Source organism: Heteronotia binoei, unplaced genomic scaffold, assembly GCF_032191835.1.
Source record: "Heteronotia binoei isolate CCM8104 ecotype False Entrance Well unplaced genomic scaffold, APGP_CSIRO_Hbin_v1 ptg000303l, whole genome shotgun sequence".
Classification (NCBI taxonomy): domain Eukaryota; kingdom Metazoa; phylum Chordata; class Lepidosauria; order Squamata; family Gekkonidae; genus Heteronotia; species Heteronotia binoei.
Window position 1 is genome coordinate 177,719 of NW_026800012.1, and position 17,282 is coordinate 195,000.

Consider the following 17,282-nt stretch of genomic DNA (forward strand, 5'->3'; position numbering starts at 1 on the left):
GCTTCTTCCATCCGCCCCAGCCGCCTTCTTGGCTGATTTGTCTAGGCGAGCCTCTGGGCGCTCGCTCAGCGCCTCTCCGGCTGGTTCTCAATACTTGTAGTGTCGCCCTGCAGGCTCTAGAGGGAGCGGCGCTCAATGTCCCCGTTTGCCTAGTGCGGGTGTTGCGAATCCTACTTCCTCACCACTGCAGAAGCAACTTATACATTTGGCTGGGACATTCGCTAGGGCACATAACCCCATCCAGAGTTCTCGATCCAGACTCGCCGGGCCTGTGCTGAGGGCTACAGAGTTCCCGACGACGGAAGCCAGGAGCTCAGCGCTTCACCCACAGGCAGAGTAGCCTTTCCCTGCAACGTCAGCACAGAAATGTCCAAGCCGCCACCTAAACCAGCCAAACCAGGTAAGGGAGGTGCCTGCGGGCGGCGTCCCAATCTCTTTCCCTCTTCCTAGTAGCAGTCATCTTGGACCTCTCGTGCTCTCCTGTGAAACTCCGCTACGGGAGAACGGAGGCAGGGAGACGAATGGCTTGGAAGGGGGAAGCGGCTGATTGTTGGGTGCTCGCCGGTGGGGATGGGTGGGAGAGAGAGGTACTTACTGACACGTCACACGTGGCTTGTGGTTTTTAGCCGTCACTACCACTGAAACAGCGCCGGACATGCTTAATCCGGATTAATAGTTACGTGTTTTGCACCCTGAGTGACTTTCTCGTTGTCCCTTTGAGAAACTCCAGGAGAAGGGGAAGGGTCACAGTCTGGGGCTGGTCATTTTGAAGAGGGGAAGGGGGTGTCTTTTGTCCGGGGTGTGGCTCTGCAGAAGGCTGTTAGTGTCAAAAAAAAGCATTGCCCCCACTGGCCTACGGACGAGCAGGAAGTGCGCTGCATTCTTCACGCGCGCTGTGGAGGGAGGAGGCGGCACTAGCTGCTAGAAGCAAACGGCTAATGCAATTGCTATCGATCGTGCGATCTTTTTACAAGCTCCGCTGTGGGACATTTGTCCTGGCTCCAGGTTTGATGTATTAATGCAGTTTACTAAGCAGACAGAGCACTACGCTTTCCCCTCTCCCCACCCCCGTGGCACCATCAGACGTGTAAGAGTAAAAAAAAAAAAGTTGGAGCCGCTTAGCCGGCCGGTGTCTGGCGATGGAGAAGCAACCTGTCTTGGGAAGGTAGCGAACGAGTCAAATATATTGTATACTATAGAATTCTGGCATTGCAGGATTTTTTTTTTTTTAAAGTGCTAGGAAGTTCCCTCTCCGATATTTGCAAGGCAAATTATAAATAGGATGAGCTTGAGATGCACTGCCGTCTTCAGGAAGTGAAAGTGTGTCCCCTGACTCTGACATGCGTACACACACACACAAACCCTGCCCTATCCAGTTAAGATTTGCCCTGTCATTTAAATTCTACTTCTAATGCTGTGATATTCAGTGGCTATTTGACATGCCACTTGGGCTCTTCTGGACACTGTTCCTCATTTTTCAGGGAAGTGGGCAAGATCTTGCCTGATCAGTAGGCGTTCCCACTTTGAAACAGTCACCAACTGAGTTGTGAACCTGATGCCAAGGATGGGAGTGAAGTGACTCTTTTTGTGTTCATCGCTTGCCTTGAAAACCGTACAGGGTTGCCATATGACTTGTGACTGCTTCTTGAGGGCACTTTCCACCAAGTGTGAGCCTCAGAGTACTTTCCACTCTTCTAGAGGGAGCTGTTCTGTGATTGGATGTATAGAATCCCTTTGAAGTGTAAATTAATTTTGAGTAGCTGTGTCCTGCAAGATCTCTGTTGGATGGATGCTTTTTATAGTACACTTTTCTTTTCAATGGAACTAGAGTTACCAATGTCCAGATGGGGGCTGGAATTCTCCCAGAATTACAACTGATCTCCAGATTATAGAGATCAGTTCTCCTGGACAAAATGGCAGCTTCGAAAAGTAGTCTGTTATATCCCTGCTGAGCTCCCTTTCCAAATTCTGTCTCCCCAGACACCATTCCCAAATCTCCAAGAATTTCCCTAGCCAGAGTTGTCAATGGGGATCCAAAGTGGATTATATTATTCTCCCCTTCCATTTAATTACAATGACTCTCTCCTGTGAGGCAGGCTAGGCTAAGAGTGTATAATGGGCCCAGGATCACCTGGGATCAAAGACAGAGTGAGCCTGATTTTGTCATGCCCTAAAAGGAACTCTAACCACTACACAACACTGGCTGTCCAGTTTATCCCATGTAATGGGCCTGTGAGAGATGCCAAGCAGGCAACTGACAGCCATTGAGACATTCTTTGCCCTCTATAGCAAACCAGGGACAGAGACTGTGTATGTAGCTAAACTATTGCTCAGTCCATTCTGCAATCACCTTTCTGCATGTCTAGGGACTGGGAACAGGACTGGCTCTCTGTCCAACCCATGCTGTTGGCTGGTTGGTGCAGCTAGTGGAAAGGGTGCCACAACCCCACAGGGACTTGGTTTAAGTGCAAGATTAGTGTCTTAAGTGGTTTAGAGTTCACTCTGTTGAATAAAGTTCCCAGTCCAGTTTATTGCACCCACTTATGGGATTTCATAAAGTGAATTTTAAGTTACTGAATTTATCTTTTTCCAGTCTGTCACCTTTTTCAAAGCTGTCACCTATCACCTAATGTCTCAGGTTCTTGTTGGAAAAGATGCACTTTCAGTAAGATTACATTTTTCTAATTCTCTCTCAGCAAATTCCAGTTTTCTTTCTCCTAATCAGTCTAGGAGCAAAAATATTCTCTAGCAAGCTTAACTGGCAATAGATGTTTGTGTGTTTTCCTGTTCAAAGTTGTCAATTTGTATGTTGACTTTTCAATAGAAACTTTAAATGATATCACTTTGGAAGAAAAAGGAGGAGGACAAAGTGTCAGAAGTTTCAGTTCTAATTTTTTTAAAAATCAAAAAAATAGTTTTTCAAACCCAATCAGAACAAAGTTTTAAGATTCTTAGTATTCATTTGCAGTGAATAATATTCATTATATATCTATATAGATTTGTATGGTGGTTATTTTCTGACCAACCCACATATACAGTTTGATCAATATGATTGCTAACATTTGGGCTGCTGTTTACTAAAATAGTGGAAAATGTGCAAATGAACTGAGGGAAAAGGACTATTTAGACAGCTGGTCCTTTCAGTCACATTTGTTGTTCTTTCTTAGAGTATTGTAATTTTGTTTCCAAATACTATTAATATTAATATTAGTTTTGTTTCAAAATATTAAATTCTAATTTAGGATTGCTTCCAAAAAAATCTTATGGAGGTCTAATCAGAAGCCTATGCAAGTTTACTCAAAGGGTCTTATTCCCAGGCAAATGTTTTTAGGATTGCACTGTAAACCAAAATTGACAATTCCCCCGCCTTTTTTATAAATAACATCAGTTGGAGGAAAAAGAGTACATGTATATATTTATTTCACTTATAGTTCAACTTTCTCCTGTGTGGGGACTCAGTTGTATCCTCACAACAACCCTGTGAAGCTGAGAGAGTGACCAAGTAGGCTTTCATATTAGAGTAGGATTTGAACCTGGGTCTCAATAGGTACTAGTCTGACCCTCTATCCACTATACCACAATGGCTTGTCACTCAGTTGTGATATTCTCTGCTATTCAGACTGTTGATGGCAAAAAAAATAGATGAGAAGGACTACTTGATTTTGGGAGGACCACTCTTCCTGGTATGCCTCAAGAAGAGCTCTTTGCTCTGAAAATAACTTACTTGTGGTCCCCGGCCCAAGAGAGATCTGGCTGTCCTCAATCAGGACCTTCTTGACCTTGGCTCCTACCCAGTAGAACTTTCTAACATATGACATCCATGCCCTGCAGGATTTCCTTCATTTTTGCAGGGCATGCTAGGCAGAGATGTTCCACCAGGAATTTGGTTGAGGCAGCAACAGTACACTGAGTAGTCTGGCATTCTCATAACCCGGCCCATTCTCCATAAGCCTCCCCCAGATGATACTGAAAAAAATTATGCTTGCCATCTATAATGTATTTTAATAAAGGTTTTATCAATGTGCTTTAATTTAATATATTATATTTTATCATGTTGTTAGCCACCCTGAGCCCTGCTTGCAGGGAAGGAGGGACCTATAAATAGAATATAATAAACAGGACTTTTTTGTAGCAGGAACCTTTGCGTATTAGGCCATACACCCCTGACATAGCCAGTCCTCCAAGAGCTTACAGTAGGCCCTGTACTAGGAGTCCTGTAAGGTCTTAGAGGATTGGCTACATCGGGAGTGCGGCCTAATATGCAATGGAGTTCCTGCTACAAAAAAAGCCCTGATAATAAATAAATAATAAGGGTGGCTAACAAAAGTTATAAATAATAAAAATAAGAATGAAGGGTCATAAACCTTGTGTCTTTCACCTCTGACTCTGAAGCCTCCAAACTAAGAGTCCAGCCCTTAAATATTCTAGAAGAAGAAGAGGAAGAGGAGATTGAATTTATACCTTGTCCTTCACCTGGAGTCCCAGAGTGGATTACAATCTCCTTCCCTTTCTCTCCCTACAAGAGACGCACTGTGAGGTAGGTGGGGCTGAAAAAGCTCTTTGAGAACTGCTCTTGAGAGAACTGTGGCTTGCCCAAGGACATCCAGCAGGTTCATGTGGAGGAGTGTGGAATCAAACCTGGTTCTCCCAGATTAGAGTCTGCGCACTTAACTATTACACCAAACTGACTCTCTACTGATCAAACACAGATATTTGGTTCCTGGAGCTTAGTTATGTGCAATGCAAAGTAAAGAAAGGAGACAAAAGTGTAGTACTTTTAAGTTGTTGAATTCTGAGACTAGCCTCAGGTAGGTCTTGTTGCTTAATGTGAACCTACAGGACCATAAGGTTTATAGATGCTTAGTGTCTATATAGCATTTCTCCAAGTGTTCATCTATATGATCCTAATAATTCTCATGCACTCCGTAAGGTATGTTAGTAGGTTATAGTACAGAAAACAGGCAAAAACTAAAAGGTTCTTGTAAGCCCCACAATGAGTTAATGGATCAGATGACACTTGAATTGATCAGATGACATACCAGTTTTGTGTAGTGGTTAAGAGCGCAGACTCTAATCTGGGAAAACCAAGTTTGATTCACCACTCCTCCACATGCAGCTGTTGGTGTGACCTTGGGTCCATCACAAGTTCTCAAAAGAGTTCTCTCAGCCAAACTACCTCAAAGGTGTCTGTTGTGGGAAGGAGAAGGGAAAGAGATCGTAAATTGCTCTGAGACTCTGAGTGAAGGGCAGGGTATAAATCCAATCTTCTCCTCTTCTTCAGTGGGAAACTTCTTGCTTAAGCACCAACTTAATAGTCTGTTTTTCTGTTTTAATTGTTTTAACTGTTGTAATCATTGTTATATTAATGCCAAATGTGTATTTTAATACCTATTAATTTTATTGTTTCTGGGATTTTATGTTGTAAACCGCCCTGAGCCTGCTTCAGCGGGGAGGGCAGGGTATAAATCAAATCAAATAAAGAAAAAATAAAATAATATTGACACTATACTAGCTACAAAATAGCCCATTTGTAAACTGTTTTGCGTCTCCATTGGGGTATAAAGGTGGGGTATAAATGAATTAAAGAATTAAATAAATAGGTCGTATAGATATGTGTCCATAGCAAAAAGGGAGATTTCAGAGGTTGTGGACTTGTATTCCGCTCAGAAAGTCTTGCCAATGTCGTTTGTACTTGAGCAGAATTGCACCATGTCTTCAGTAGTCCAAACCTATGATATCCTGTATGACATCTTCATATTGCATTAGGCCATCATTTCCTCAGTGGATGAGCACTCCATTGCAGGCACCTTACTTGCAATACAAAAGAAATTTCAGTTCCCCCTCCAATGTTGAAAGCTTTTCCGCCTTAGAAGTTCAGCCCAGCCAGAAATGTTGAAATAAATAACTATGTATGTTAAAGATAGGCTTTTGGTGGTTATATATTTGAAAGGAAATTTCAGGGGAGAATAAGAAGGCTGATCTCACTTGAATATAAACAGTGTTGAAGAAGGGAATAGTTTTAAATTTAGAACTACAGGATGGTACAAAGAAGTTGAGGTAAGGGGAGGGGTTGGGGAAACAACTAGGGAAGAAAAGCCCTAGTGTTCAGAAACAGTAGCCTGCTTGTTGGGGGAAAACACTAGTGCTTAGTTGAAGGCAACCCTCCCATAGTTCTCTGGGGATTAAAATAATCTCAGATGGTTTAAAGAACCATTTCCCCCATATTGGGTATGGAAGTTAAAGGTTAAATTATGACAAATAATATTTTAAGGCATACTAGATGTAGATTTTTGTTTTGCAATTTATCTAATTTTTAAGAACCCCCGATTTGTGTGTGTATGAACTTCACATGCTAGGTATAATTCTAAACAATCCCTCTTTTGAGCTAGAAAAATAGTATGAAAATGGTTGTGAACAGCTTCCTCTTTGTTGCCTATTCTGTTATTTCACGAAGCAAAAAGCAAAAAGATGTTGGGGCATCTTAAAGATTAAGAGGTTTATTGTAGCACAGTGGCGTAGCTAGGGCTTTGGGGGCCCGGGGCCCAAGATTTATGTGGGCCCCCCTATGTGTGTGCACGCCTCCAGAAACAGGATATGATGTCACTTCCGCAAGATGGCCACCACTTGCGAGGGAGCCCTGCTGGAAACAGGAAGTGATGTAACTTCATATGGTGATGTAACATATCATATGGCTTGCAAGCATATCATATGGCTTGCATATCATATGGCTTTCATAGGTGAATCCTCTTCAGCTGTTGCAACTCAGCCTTATTCCCTACAAACAGCAGGCCAGCCGCTTTGCAGGACTGTCTTCTCTACCTTTCAGAAACATGCCGAAGAAGCAGGGGTCATTTTGTAGAAGAATAGTTGGCGGACCTCATCCAAGGATTGTTATGCAGCTGCACATACTATTCAATGGAGAAGAAGAAGAAGAGCAGATTTATACCCCGCCATTCTCCCTGAATCAGAGACTCAGAGCGGCTTACAATCTCCTATATCTTCTCCCCCACAACAGACACCCTGTGTGGTGGGTGGGACTGAGAGGGCTCTCACAGCAGCTGCTCTTTCAAGGACAACTCCTGTGATAGCTATGCCTAACCCAAGGCCATTCTTTATTCCAGCAGCTGTAAGTGAAGGAATGGGGAATCAAACCCGGTTCTCCAAGATAAGAGTCCACGCACTTAACCACTACACCAAACCGGCTCTCTCAAGGAGGTGAGGCCTACGAAGAAGGAATTCCATCTGATACAGCTTCTTACTATCTCCTTTCCCTGAGACACAAGCTGAGCTTGCCCTCTCTCTTACAGGATCCTTAAAATGACAAGAGGCCTTCCTTTCCTTGGACATCCTGCTCCAAATAACAAGGAACCCAAGCCCAATCTGGTTAAATTCAGAAGTTGGATGCAGGCCCTACTAATAATAATCTGTTCTCGGGAAAACAAAACAAGCTGCTGAGTTCAAGTTGAATCTATAATAATAAATCATACCCATCCCCAAATAGCAAACTCCACCCCAAGCTGCACCTGGAAGGGTCACTGTCCCACATAGCAAAACATCAGCTGCTGGAAAGAGAAGCTGCGGCAAGAAAGCATCCGTCCACATCAGGTCTGCAAACAGACACTTGCCTAGTCACCTGTGGCAAGCAGAAATCTCTTCCAGGAGACCAGGTGGGGGAAAGTTTTTGGTTTTTTTAAATGCAAGAAAGTTGGTCTTCTCTTCCCAAAGAGCAACATGCTTCTAGCATAAGTATACGCACGCAGATGGGTATAGTAAAACATTTCTGTAAGTTTGTGGACCTGATTTTTGTAGTTATTTGTAACGTATAGCCTGCCTCTGCCTTTCTCCATGAGACTCAAGGCAGGATTACATAGTTTAAATCAAACACTATCAACAGGACAGGGCATCCAATAAAACAGGGTTTGTCCTGCAGAAATCTGAAAACAAAAAATGCAAAGCTCTGACCGCATAATCTTCTACAGGCTCCTTCAGTAATGCAGCGGGCTTCAAATTAACTCATGACTTTAAGGGCTAAATTAAATAAAATACTGGCAGATATGTACCCTGATTTCCATTTTTTAAAATTAGTAAATAGTAGTGACAGGGTCCCTGATTCTGATCAGGCTTAGAACACTGGGAAGGGGGGGGGGGATTTTTCCCAACCCCAATTGCCTTCCGAGGGGCCATGGTTTGCCTGTATGTCAACCATATGCTGCTTGTGTTTTTCCATGGGCTGCCACCTTCCAGGTGGTGGTGGGAGATCTCCTGGGAGGCAGCAGAGATAGTTCCCCTGGAGAAAATGGCTGTTTTGGAAGATAGGCTCTATGCCCAAACTTGCTTAACATAAGAGCCATATAGAATAATTGTCAGATGTTTGCGAGCCATAAGTCATGAACGCCAGATGTTTGAGAGCTAGAAGGAAGGAAGACAAATAGATGGAGGAGGGAGGAGAGCTGGAAAGAAAGCAACTTTAATTTTAAATGTATTTTCCAAGCTCCCAGCTGGCTTGGCTTGGAGGAGTGATTTAAAGAGACAAATGCCTTCTCTAAGCTGGCTGGCAGGTTGGTGGGGACTTCAAGAGCCACTCAGTATGTGTGAAAGAGCCACATGTGGCTCCCGAGCCACAGTTTGGCCATCCCTGCTCTATGGCATGATACCCCACTGAAACCCCTCCCTTCCCCAAACCCCACCCTCATCAGGCTCCACCCCCAAAGCCTCTAGGTATTTCTTAACCTGGAGCTGGCAACCCTCATTTTCTCCCCAGGGAGCACATCACAGGCCTGGTCAGCTATTTGTCAACAAAACAGCATGGGGGGGGGAGGGTTAAGCTCCGCCTCTCCCATACTGCAGCCCCAATCTGAATTCAAGCCCCTGCCAGCATGCTAAAGGTAAAGGTACTCCCCTGTGCAAGCACCAGTCACTGTGAGGTGCGCAGCCCGCCCGGCCGCCGAGGAAGGAGACGAGGAGGAGGAGGAGAGCCGCGCGCCGCCCGCAGGTGCCTGGGGTGGGGGGGTGGGGAGCCGTCCAGGCAGCAGCGCCGCCTTCCCGCGCCCCACCGCACGTGGCTCGAGCGGCTCCGTCGGGCGGCCGAGGAGGGGCTGGGGTGTCCGGGGCTGGAGCTGCCCTTGCCGCCGCGCCGCGCTCGGGGGAGCAGGCCGGAAGCAGCCGCCGGAGAGGCTCGGGGTCTCCAGGCCAGGCCGCCTTCTCCTCTTCCTCCCTGGGCCCAGTTGCCCTGCTTCAAGGGGGGAAGGGAAGGGAACGAGGAGCCCCGACGTGCGTGCGCCTGCCCCTCCCCGCCACACCCCCTTCCTCCTCCGCCGTGCGCGCGCGCTCCCCCTCGCTGTCGGGCGCCTCCATTCTTTTTCTCCCCCCCTCGCAGCGCAGAGAAACACGGCCATTGTTTGGGGGCCCCCATGCCAATGCGGGGACCCCCAGACCTGGGGCGATCCGCCCTCCCCACCCCCCCCCCCTTCCCACGCTACTGTTGTAGCATCCACATCCATGGGCTAGATTAGAACATGCTTCATGCCTCTGATGAAACAGGATGCCTGAAAGCTGATGCTACAATACATCTGTTATTCTTTAAAGTGCTAAAAACTGTTTATTCTTGTTTTCTGTGGTAATAGACTGACACAGTTACCCACAAAAATTTGTAATTCAGGTAACAGTATTGTATAAAAATCAAAAAGCAATCATTCTGGTCTTGTGTGGTTTCTCTTCATGTAAGCATAAGGAAACATTGGAGTAATTAAGCCATAATTTTCTCCCTTGTGATTATGAAAATAAATGGAGTGAAAATTGAGATGCACTTCACAAATTAACACCTGATCTTCAACTTATTTATTTGCATTTCAGTAGAAGTTAGTGCTCCTTTTCCTTTTTGCTTTTCCTTCTACTTCTTTTTCAGAATTTCTTGTGGATTTTTACTGCTGTGAAATCCAATGGTGTGTATCCAGTCATTGGCCTACTTCACATAGTGGGGCATTCCTACTTTCCCTGCTTGCTGCAGCCCACTAAACCTCCCCGAATTTTGTTCCTGTGGATCAGTGCCCCCTCAGTAGCAACGCAGGGTGCAAAGTGGGGATCTGTGGTTGGAGAGGGAAATCATCACCAGCACCCTCCTCCAAAGATGACAGTGCCATTCTTTCAGAGGAGAGCTGTAGTTGGAAATTTTTTTTGCCAAAAAACAGAAATTAAAAACAAAATAAAACCCAACACCATGGAATCTACAGTTTTCAATATGTAGATTGCTTTGGTTATTCTAAGCATTTATGCTTTCTAGCCATGTACAAAGCAGACTTAGACTCATTTGGGATGCTGTTGGTACAGAAGGGGTCGTGAATGGTAGGTTACCACCTTCCTTGCATGAAGTTGAGTGATTTGGGCATAATTAAACACCAGCCCAGCTAATTTGGGGGCCAAACTAACATGAGAGGAGACCCATATCTATTATACTTGGCTCCTATGATGGATGAGAGGCATGGGGACAGGAGATGTTATTGTAGCAGGGAAATAACGAGGCGCACACTTACTGATTGAAAATGAGGTATTTTATTATTTGGCACCAATAGCAAGGTTCATTTGAGCACCAAGGCTCCCAAAAATAATAAACCCCGCTCACTTCTCAAACCATCTGCTTTAAGCAAAAGCAAGCCCTTTACATGTTATCTGATTCACTTCCCCCCTCCCCTTTCTCCCTGGTAGTGTCTCTGCTTATCTATTCAAATGCCCCACCTTCCTGTATGAGTCTGCTATCAGCTTTCAGCAAGATGCTCCTTCTCTGTGGGGCCCCTGTCTGTTATCTATTTTACAACCTTGGATTCCACCCTTAGCCTGTCGGTTTTAACAGTTACAGCTGTTTCAAATATTGCATCAGACATTCTCTTCTGAAGGCACAAAAACCATATTTTCATTTATTATTATTTTAGAGGTATTCAGTAATTATTCAGGGGTCTCCCCTTCACTATGACAGTTGAGTTGATAGAAGAGGACACTGGTAGAATGATAGTTAAGTGATAGTTAAGGTGATAGAAGGGGACACTGTGATTGGGAGGATGTAGGGAAAGTGCTTGCCTCTGGATAGGGAATATGCTTTCCAACTGATAGGAGAAACATGCTAGCCTTTTATGTGTTAACCCTTCTTGATTAAAAGGTCCAAGTTCTCGCAGGCTTGAGTCCAGGACCTGACAGCTAGATTGGCTAAGGGCCCTGGAGCATACTTGAGATAGTGGTTGAAAAGGGGAGTAGTTCCTTTGTCTGGGTTTGTTTGTTTTTGGAGTTGGCTAGGGGAGCTGCCTCTCCTGTGTGTTTTGCCATGAAGGATGACAGAAGGGAATGATGCTAAAGAGGTTGCCCATGCAACAGGGAAGGAGGTCTTGCAACTAACAAAGACCAGATAGACCATGAATTGTAAATATCTAGTTAGTAATTTTCCTTTTGCTTATTTTGCTTAGAGCTTCTAGATCTTTTCTTGTAGTACTCTTGAGTTTATGCCTTGTAGAAATAAAGTTGCTTAATTAGAGAGTGTCTGGACAAGTCCTTACCCATCTGCCTTAGCTACTTGGCATGCTACAGTAATGGACACCTGTGTAGGGTTACCAATCCCCAATTGGGGGCAGGAGATTCCCTGGTTTTGGGGCCTTCCCCCTGCTTTAGGGTTATCAGAAAGCAGGGGGTGGGAAAATGTCCACTGGGCATTCCATTATACTTTATGGAGAGTGATTCCTGATATAATGGAGAATCAATCCATGAGTATCTGGGGCTCTGAGAAAGTTGTTTTTTGAGATAGAAATTTTCAGCATAGCATCTAGTCCCTCTCCTCAAAACAGCACCCAAGTTTCAAAAAGATTGGATCAAGGGGTCCAGTTCTGTGAGCCCCAAAAGAAGGTAACCCTATCCTTCATTATTTCCAAATGGAGGGAAGGTATTTAAAAGATGTGCCGTCCTTTTATATGTGATGGCCAGAACTCCCTTTGGAGTTCAATTGTGCTTGCAACACCTTTGATCCTGGCTCTACCCCCAAAGTTTCCTGGCTTCACCCCCAAAGTCCCCGGATATTTATTGAGTCAGACTTGGCAACCCTATACCTGTGGCATTGACCTCGAACATTCCACGAGGGGGGGAGGCTGGATTTTACCTGAGATGGTGATAGGAACAGAAAAGGGATGGCATGACTGCAGCTAGACTGCCTCACAAGGTGACTGAGGTCATGACAGTCCCATTTAAAACAAAATAAAGTCTATTTTTTAAAAAAAAAAAAATCGAATATATTGGGGAGAGCCAGGCTGATTGAGAGCCATAGTATGTTATGTACAGATGCAGAAGGAAGATTTCTTGAGAACCAGTTTCAAGTACTCTGGCCATCACCATTCATATGAACCTACTGTATACAAGTCAGACTTTTAGTCCATGTAGCTACATGTTATCTGTTCTGCCTGGTAGCAGCTCTCCAGAATGTCAGGTGCAGGAATATCTTTCCCAGTTTGAGAGGTCAGGGACCTGGGACCTTTTGCTTACAAAACATGTCCTCTACCACTGTGCCACTATGCCATGTTCCAAATCACCCACTTCTAGTGGCTTTTCCTGTTTGTTTGTTTGTTTTGTTTTTTAAAGGAGGGAAACAAATCATATATGCATTTACGTGTCATGTGTACTTTGACTCTAAATAAGAAGTCCTCAGTTCAAATGCAGTCTTTTCTATGAACTCATTAAGTGGTGTTAGGGAAGCCATTTTCTTATCTCTTCCCATTCATTAATATTAATAGCAATCTACTTTGCAGTGGTAAGTAATATATGCGAACATTACCAAAAATAAGCACATATCTTGAATACTAAAACATTATATTAATTGACAGAGTTTATAAAGGAAAGTTATTTGGGCTGGCACACAGATACTTGATTCATTCTGCCTTAGGGAAAGCAGTACCATGATGCCTTTAATGGTTTTTTTTCCCTTCCTCTGTTAGGGCAAGTCAAAGTCTTTAGAGCCCTGTATACATTTGAGCCGAGAACAGTAAGTACATATCTTTCTTTACCCTCCTCAAAAATACTGGAAAATTAATTGTAATTTGGAAATATGATATACAGATCATAAACTGGAATATAGGGCATGTAATTTCTGCTTTGCCTGTAGAAAAAAAAAAGAACAGACGCCATCTGATGCTCTGCACATGCTCATAAGTAAGATCTTATCTATAAGATTAGGTGTGTAATGGCCTACAACTAATAGTGAGTAGGTCATGTGTATGTGTAGGATTTAGCTTTTTGCATGCATCGACAAGTACTGGTGTTTGCCAATGCATGTGGATAGCTGCATCATGCACAGCCTAGTAGATGCGCATTAACCAATTCACAGTGGACTAAAATCCACCACATGGTCTTTTCAAGCAAGTTTCCAATGCTCTCTATATTCCCAAGGATGTGTGAATAGGTCCTGTGCTATGAGTCCAGACTCAGTTTTCTTCCTGAGTAAACAGGGTGAAGGAACACTGCCAAAAATAAGCACATAGAACCTGAATAAGGGTAGTTTTGTAACTTCAGAATATAAAACACGAAAGACTGTAAAATGTTAATGCACTTCATCTTCTGTTACATTGCTACACATGGAGAAAAGGCACATCAAAAGCTGAGTCATATAGGATTTTTGATTAGCCTCCATTTGAATTCACTAAAGAGAAAGCACTAATTTACAGTAATTTAGACTGAAACTTAGTTGGGAGTAAGCCCCATTACATATCATAGGACTTATTTCAGAATAGAATTGTGCATTAGTGAGGACACATTCATTGGTTAGTGGATGAAAAACAACACAAACATGTCTTTCGGATATTGGAATCTTTTATGCTTGCTGATTTAGCACATGTTCTGCACAGTCACAGAGAGGGCTATTTTTACATCCTGGCAAAAAGCTTTGAGAAGATAACCTTCTCTTACATATCTTTTCAGCAAGGTCTGTACAGTAAGCAAATGCTGAGGATTTCTATTAAAACAATGGACAGGGAATTTCCTTTTTCTAAAGGCTGCCTTCTTAGTAAATTGTTAAGGTCTCCATCCAAAATGGGAGCCTAGCTATGGTGTAATTATATAGCAGTTTCCACTTTTTAGTGGCCTGATCACTCATACAGGAGAATGAAGTGGTCGTGAAATGGCAAAGTCCTATGGTGGTAGAATGGAATTACCACCTCAGGTACCATGCAAATAGAAAACTTGCACAGGATCTGTGTCCTCTCTCTGCTTCTTGTGCCATTTTTCTGTTATCACGGAAAATGCTGTCTGATATTGTACCACTTGAGATACCTTTTAATGGCACCATTCTACCATGTTTGGTCTCTGCCACCTCATTTCCTTGTATCAAGGAGAAAGCATCTATGTAAATACAAAAGCACAAGTGGGGTCATTACCAACTGATAACTTTTTTGAAGCTCCCTCTTCAGTGCTCTTCTATCCACATGTTCTTGTCCCTATTATATTCTAATACACAGACACCCCACTCTCCCTTTCCATTTGGAAGATGTTGGGAAACTGAGAGGAAAATTGCCAGGCTTTACAGTCTCCAGAGCTGCACTTTGGAAACTGAGCACAGGTTCATCTTCTCTTTCCGTGTTTCTTAGATACTGATTTAAAAAAGACAGAGAACACTCTGTTTGCCAGAGATGGACAGAAAGAATGCCAGTCATCCTTGCTGTATTGCTTACCTGGGTGAATGCAGCTGGATATGCTAGGTCACCTCTCTCTCTTTCCTATCTGAAAGAGAGAAATTAAGATACAGTGAGGTGATCCTCGTTACTCACTTGAAGTGACCAGGCAATTAGCTTTTCGCAAGGCTGGGTTTAGAATATCTGTACTGGGCTCATTGAAATTCCCCATAACACAGAACAGATGGCTGCTCTGTTATCTGAAGACCAGGGAGCAATGACAGAGCAGTGTCAGAAAAAAAGAAACCACTACCAGCCAACATAAGATGTAGAACAGTAGATATCATGGTGGCTTTAGAGGTAGAGCAAGCAAGAGGTAAGCTGTGTCTGTGGCGTGTGGGTGCGTTTGTGTGAGTGTTTATTTGTTTGTGAATGATTTCACAGGTTAAAAAATTGTATGCCACAATTCAGCATGACCCATTAATCTAGTTTCAGGTAGCAGACTTGAACAAGACTTGGAAAAAAGGGGCATGAAGAGTGAAAATCATTTAATTAAAAATTGCTTGCATGTGGGAAGAGAGAGATGGAGTTTGCAAGAAAAGCAGTCTCAAAACCTCAGGCTGCTGTGAGATGTGCATGTGTCCTTGGTGCAAGAGAGAAAGAGGCCACATCTGTTTCTTCCGAAAGCACTGTCAGTCAAGATTTGGGGACAGGAGGGTCAAAGTTGGGTATCAGCTATGATTGCTGTGGGTCCTTTATGTGCAAATCCTTAAATCAGCGCATTCATCCGATCTGTTTATTGTTCCAGCCAGATGAACTGTACTTCGAAGAAGGGGACATAATCTACATTTCTGATATGGTGAGTTTGTAAAGCACAATAAGTCAACCATGATGTGAATGGAGGCAGGGTTTAGTGGAGTAGTAGTTCTCTGTTTCAACACCATGTTCTTTTTCTTCCAGAGTGACACAAATTGGTGGAAGGGAACCTGCAAAGGCAGAACTGGACTGATCCCCAGCAACTATGGTATACTCTTGACTTGCTTTTGCTTTTAACCTCATCATCATGGGTGTGAAGGAAAAGAAATTGATCCTTCATGTAGACTTTTAAAGAGAAACCAGGAGTTGATCTAGTATCCTGCCTCTCCAAGGTGCTTGTTTATTTTTCTAAAAGCACTGGTTTTGATTAGTGAAACCAACTGAGGGTGAAAAGGTTTGACACCCCCCCCCCCCCCTCAACAATTGTTTCTGCCCTAGTCTGAATTCAGACTTGAAATGATTTAATGCTCCTTGGAAAATCCAGTGACTGTTCTCATAATGTGTATTCTGACTCCTAGATTATGCGAGAATTTGCTATCGGTAAATAAGTGCTTGGTATGGTCAATGGCAGTGGTTCTCAACCTTTTCAAGTTTGAGGACCCCTTTCTAACACCACAAATTCTGCAGACTCTTCCCCCCATGATAGTAGTTGTACTACTGGTATGCATTGATTGAGAAACTACATTCAGACAAAAAGATGAAATGCTTAGTGCACATATGGAGTCATGGACCGTTTGCAGTAACATCCCAGCCCCCTGGTTAGCAGCCACTGAGCCATGATAAAATGCTTCTTCAAGAACGTAACCTCTTAGAGGAAATACACTTCTGTGTGTTCTTGTGCACCACCTGGTGGAGGCAGAACAATTCGCTGATAGAGCATTTTAATGCTATTTCATTATTCAGTTTTTTAGGATGATAAAGAGAATGTTCAAAGCCTTGTACAGTTCAAAAGCTGAAGGAGGGACAGTAATGTTCTAAGACTGAGAAATTAATACTCTGATTACCATTGCCAACCATTTTTCTTTTATAGACAGATTTCTTTAAAGATACCTTTTATTCCACATTGTAAAACATAAGGATTCTCTTTTGTTGCAGGCAGCATCATTCATAATGTATTGTTGTTGTTGTTTTATCTTGCCTTCCACTATCCATCTCACTCTGCTCAATATTTATCACTCTGTCCATTGGAACTGCATAATATGTCTTAGCAATAGAATATAGACATGCAGATGGAAGAAAACTCATCACTTAGAAGAAGGGGTTCGTTGGATGCTACCCAGTATCTCCAAGACAAGAGTTTCTGGGTACCTGTGGAAATTCCACAGTTTCATATAAGCAGGATCTCCCCAGCTTCTCTTCAATGTGTGCAGTTCCATTGCATTCCTCTTTCAATCCCTGACATCAGAATGAAAGGAGAAACACCAACTCATTAGGAAACCATAGAGCACATCCCGTGGTAATATGGTGATTACCAGTTAGGTTTCCTAAAGTTTTGTCTCTGTAGTGTATATTTTACTTTCATAGGTTGTTGAGAAATTTTAAACACATAGGAACATAAAAGGAATAAATAGTAACCTGTGTCCCAAGGTCATTTAACAAGATAAATTATTTATGATTGAATTGTCTTTTTTACTTTTTTTTTTAAGTGGCTGAACAAGCAGAATCTATTGACAACCCACTACATGAAGCTGCCAAAAGAGGTGGGTCTGTAGTATGCAGGTCCTTGATGGGTTTATTTACTGAGTTTGTAGCACATTCCCATCACTAAAAATATGTTTGGTAGTGGTAGTTGCAACAGCAAAAAGACCTACAGTAATTCATTAGATTACTTTGAGT

At 43.2% G+C, this 17,282-nt stretch overlaps 1 protein-coding gene across 1 annotated transcript in view; it reads left to right on the plus strand.

Moving 5' to 3' along the window:
- Positions 1-18: 18 nt before the first annotated feature.
- LOC132590568 (osteoclast-stimulating factor 1) overlaps positions 19-17,282 on the plus strand; it is a 26,035-nt gene continuing 8,771 nt past the window's right edge. The window contains exons 1-5 of the mRNA XM_060263505.1: positions 19-400; positions 12,963-13,009; positions 15,439-15,489; positions 15,591-15,654; positions 17,093-17,146. Coding sequence (XP_060119488.1) covers positions 367-400; positions 12,963-13,009; positions 15,439-15,489; positions 15,591-15,654; positions 17,093-17,146 — 250 coding nt within the window. The 5' untranslated portion in view covers positions 19-366. The remainder of the gene's footprint in view (positions 401-12,962; positions 13,010-15,438; positions 15,490-15,590; positions 15,655-17,092; positions 17,147-17,282) is intronic.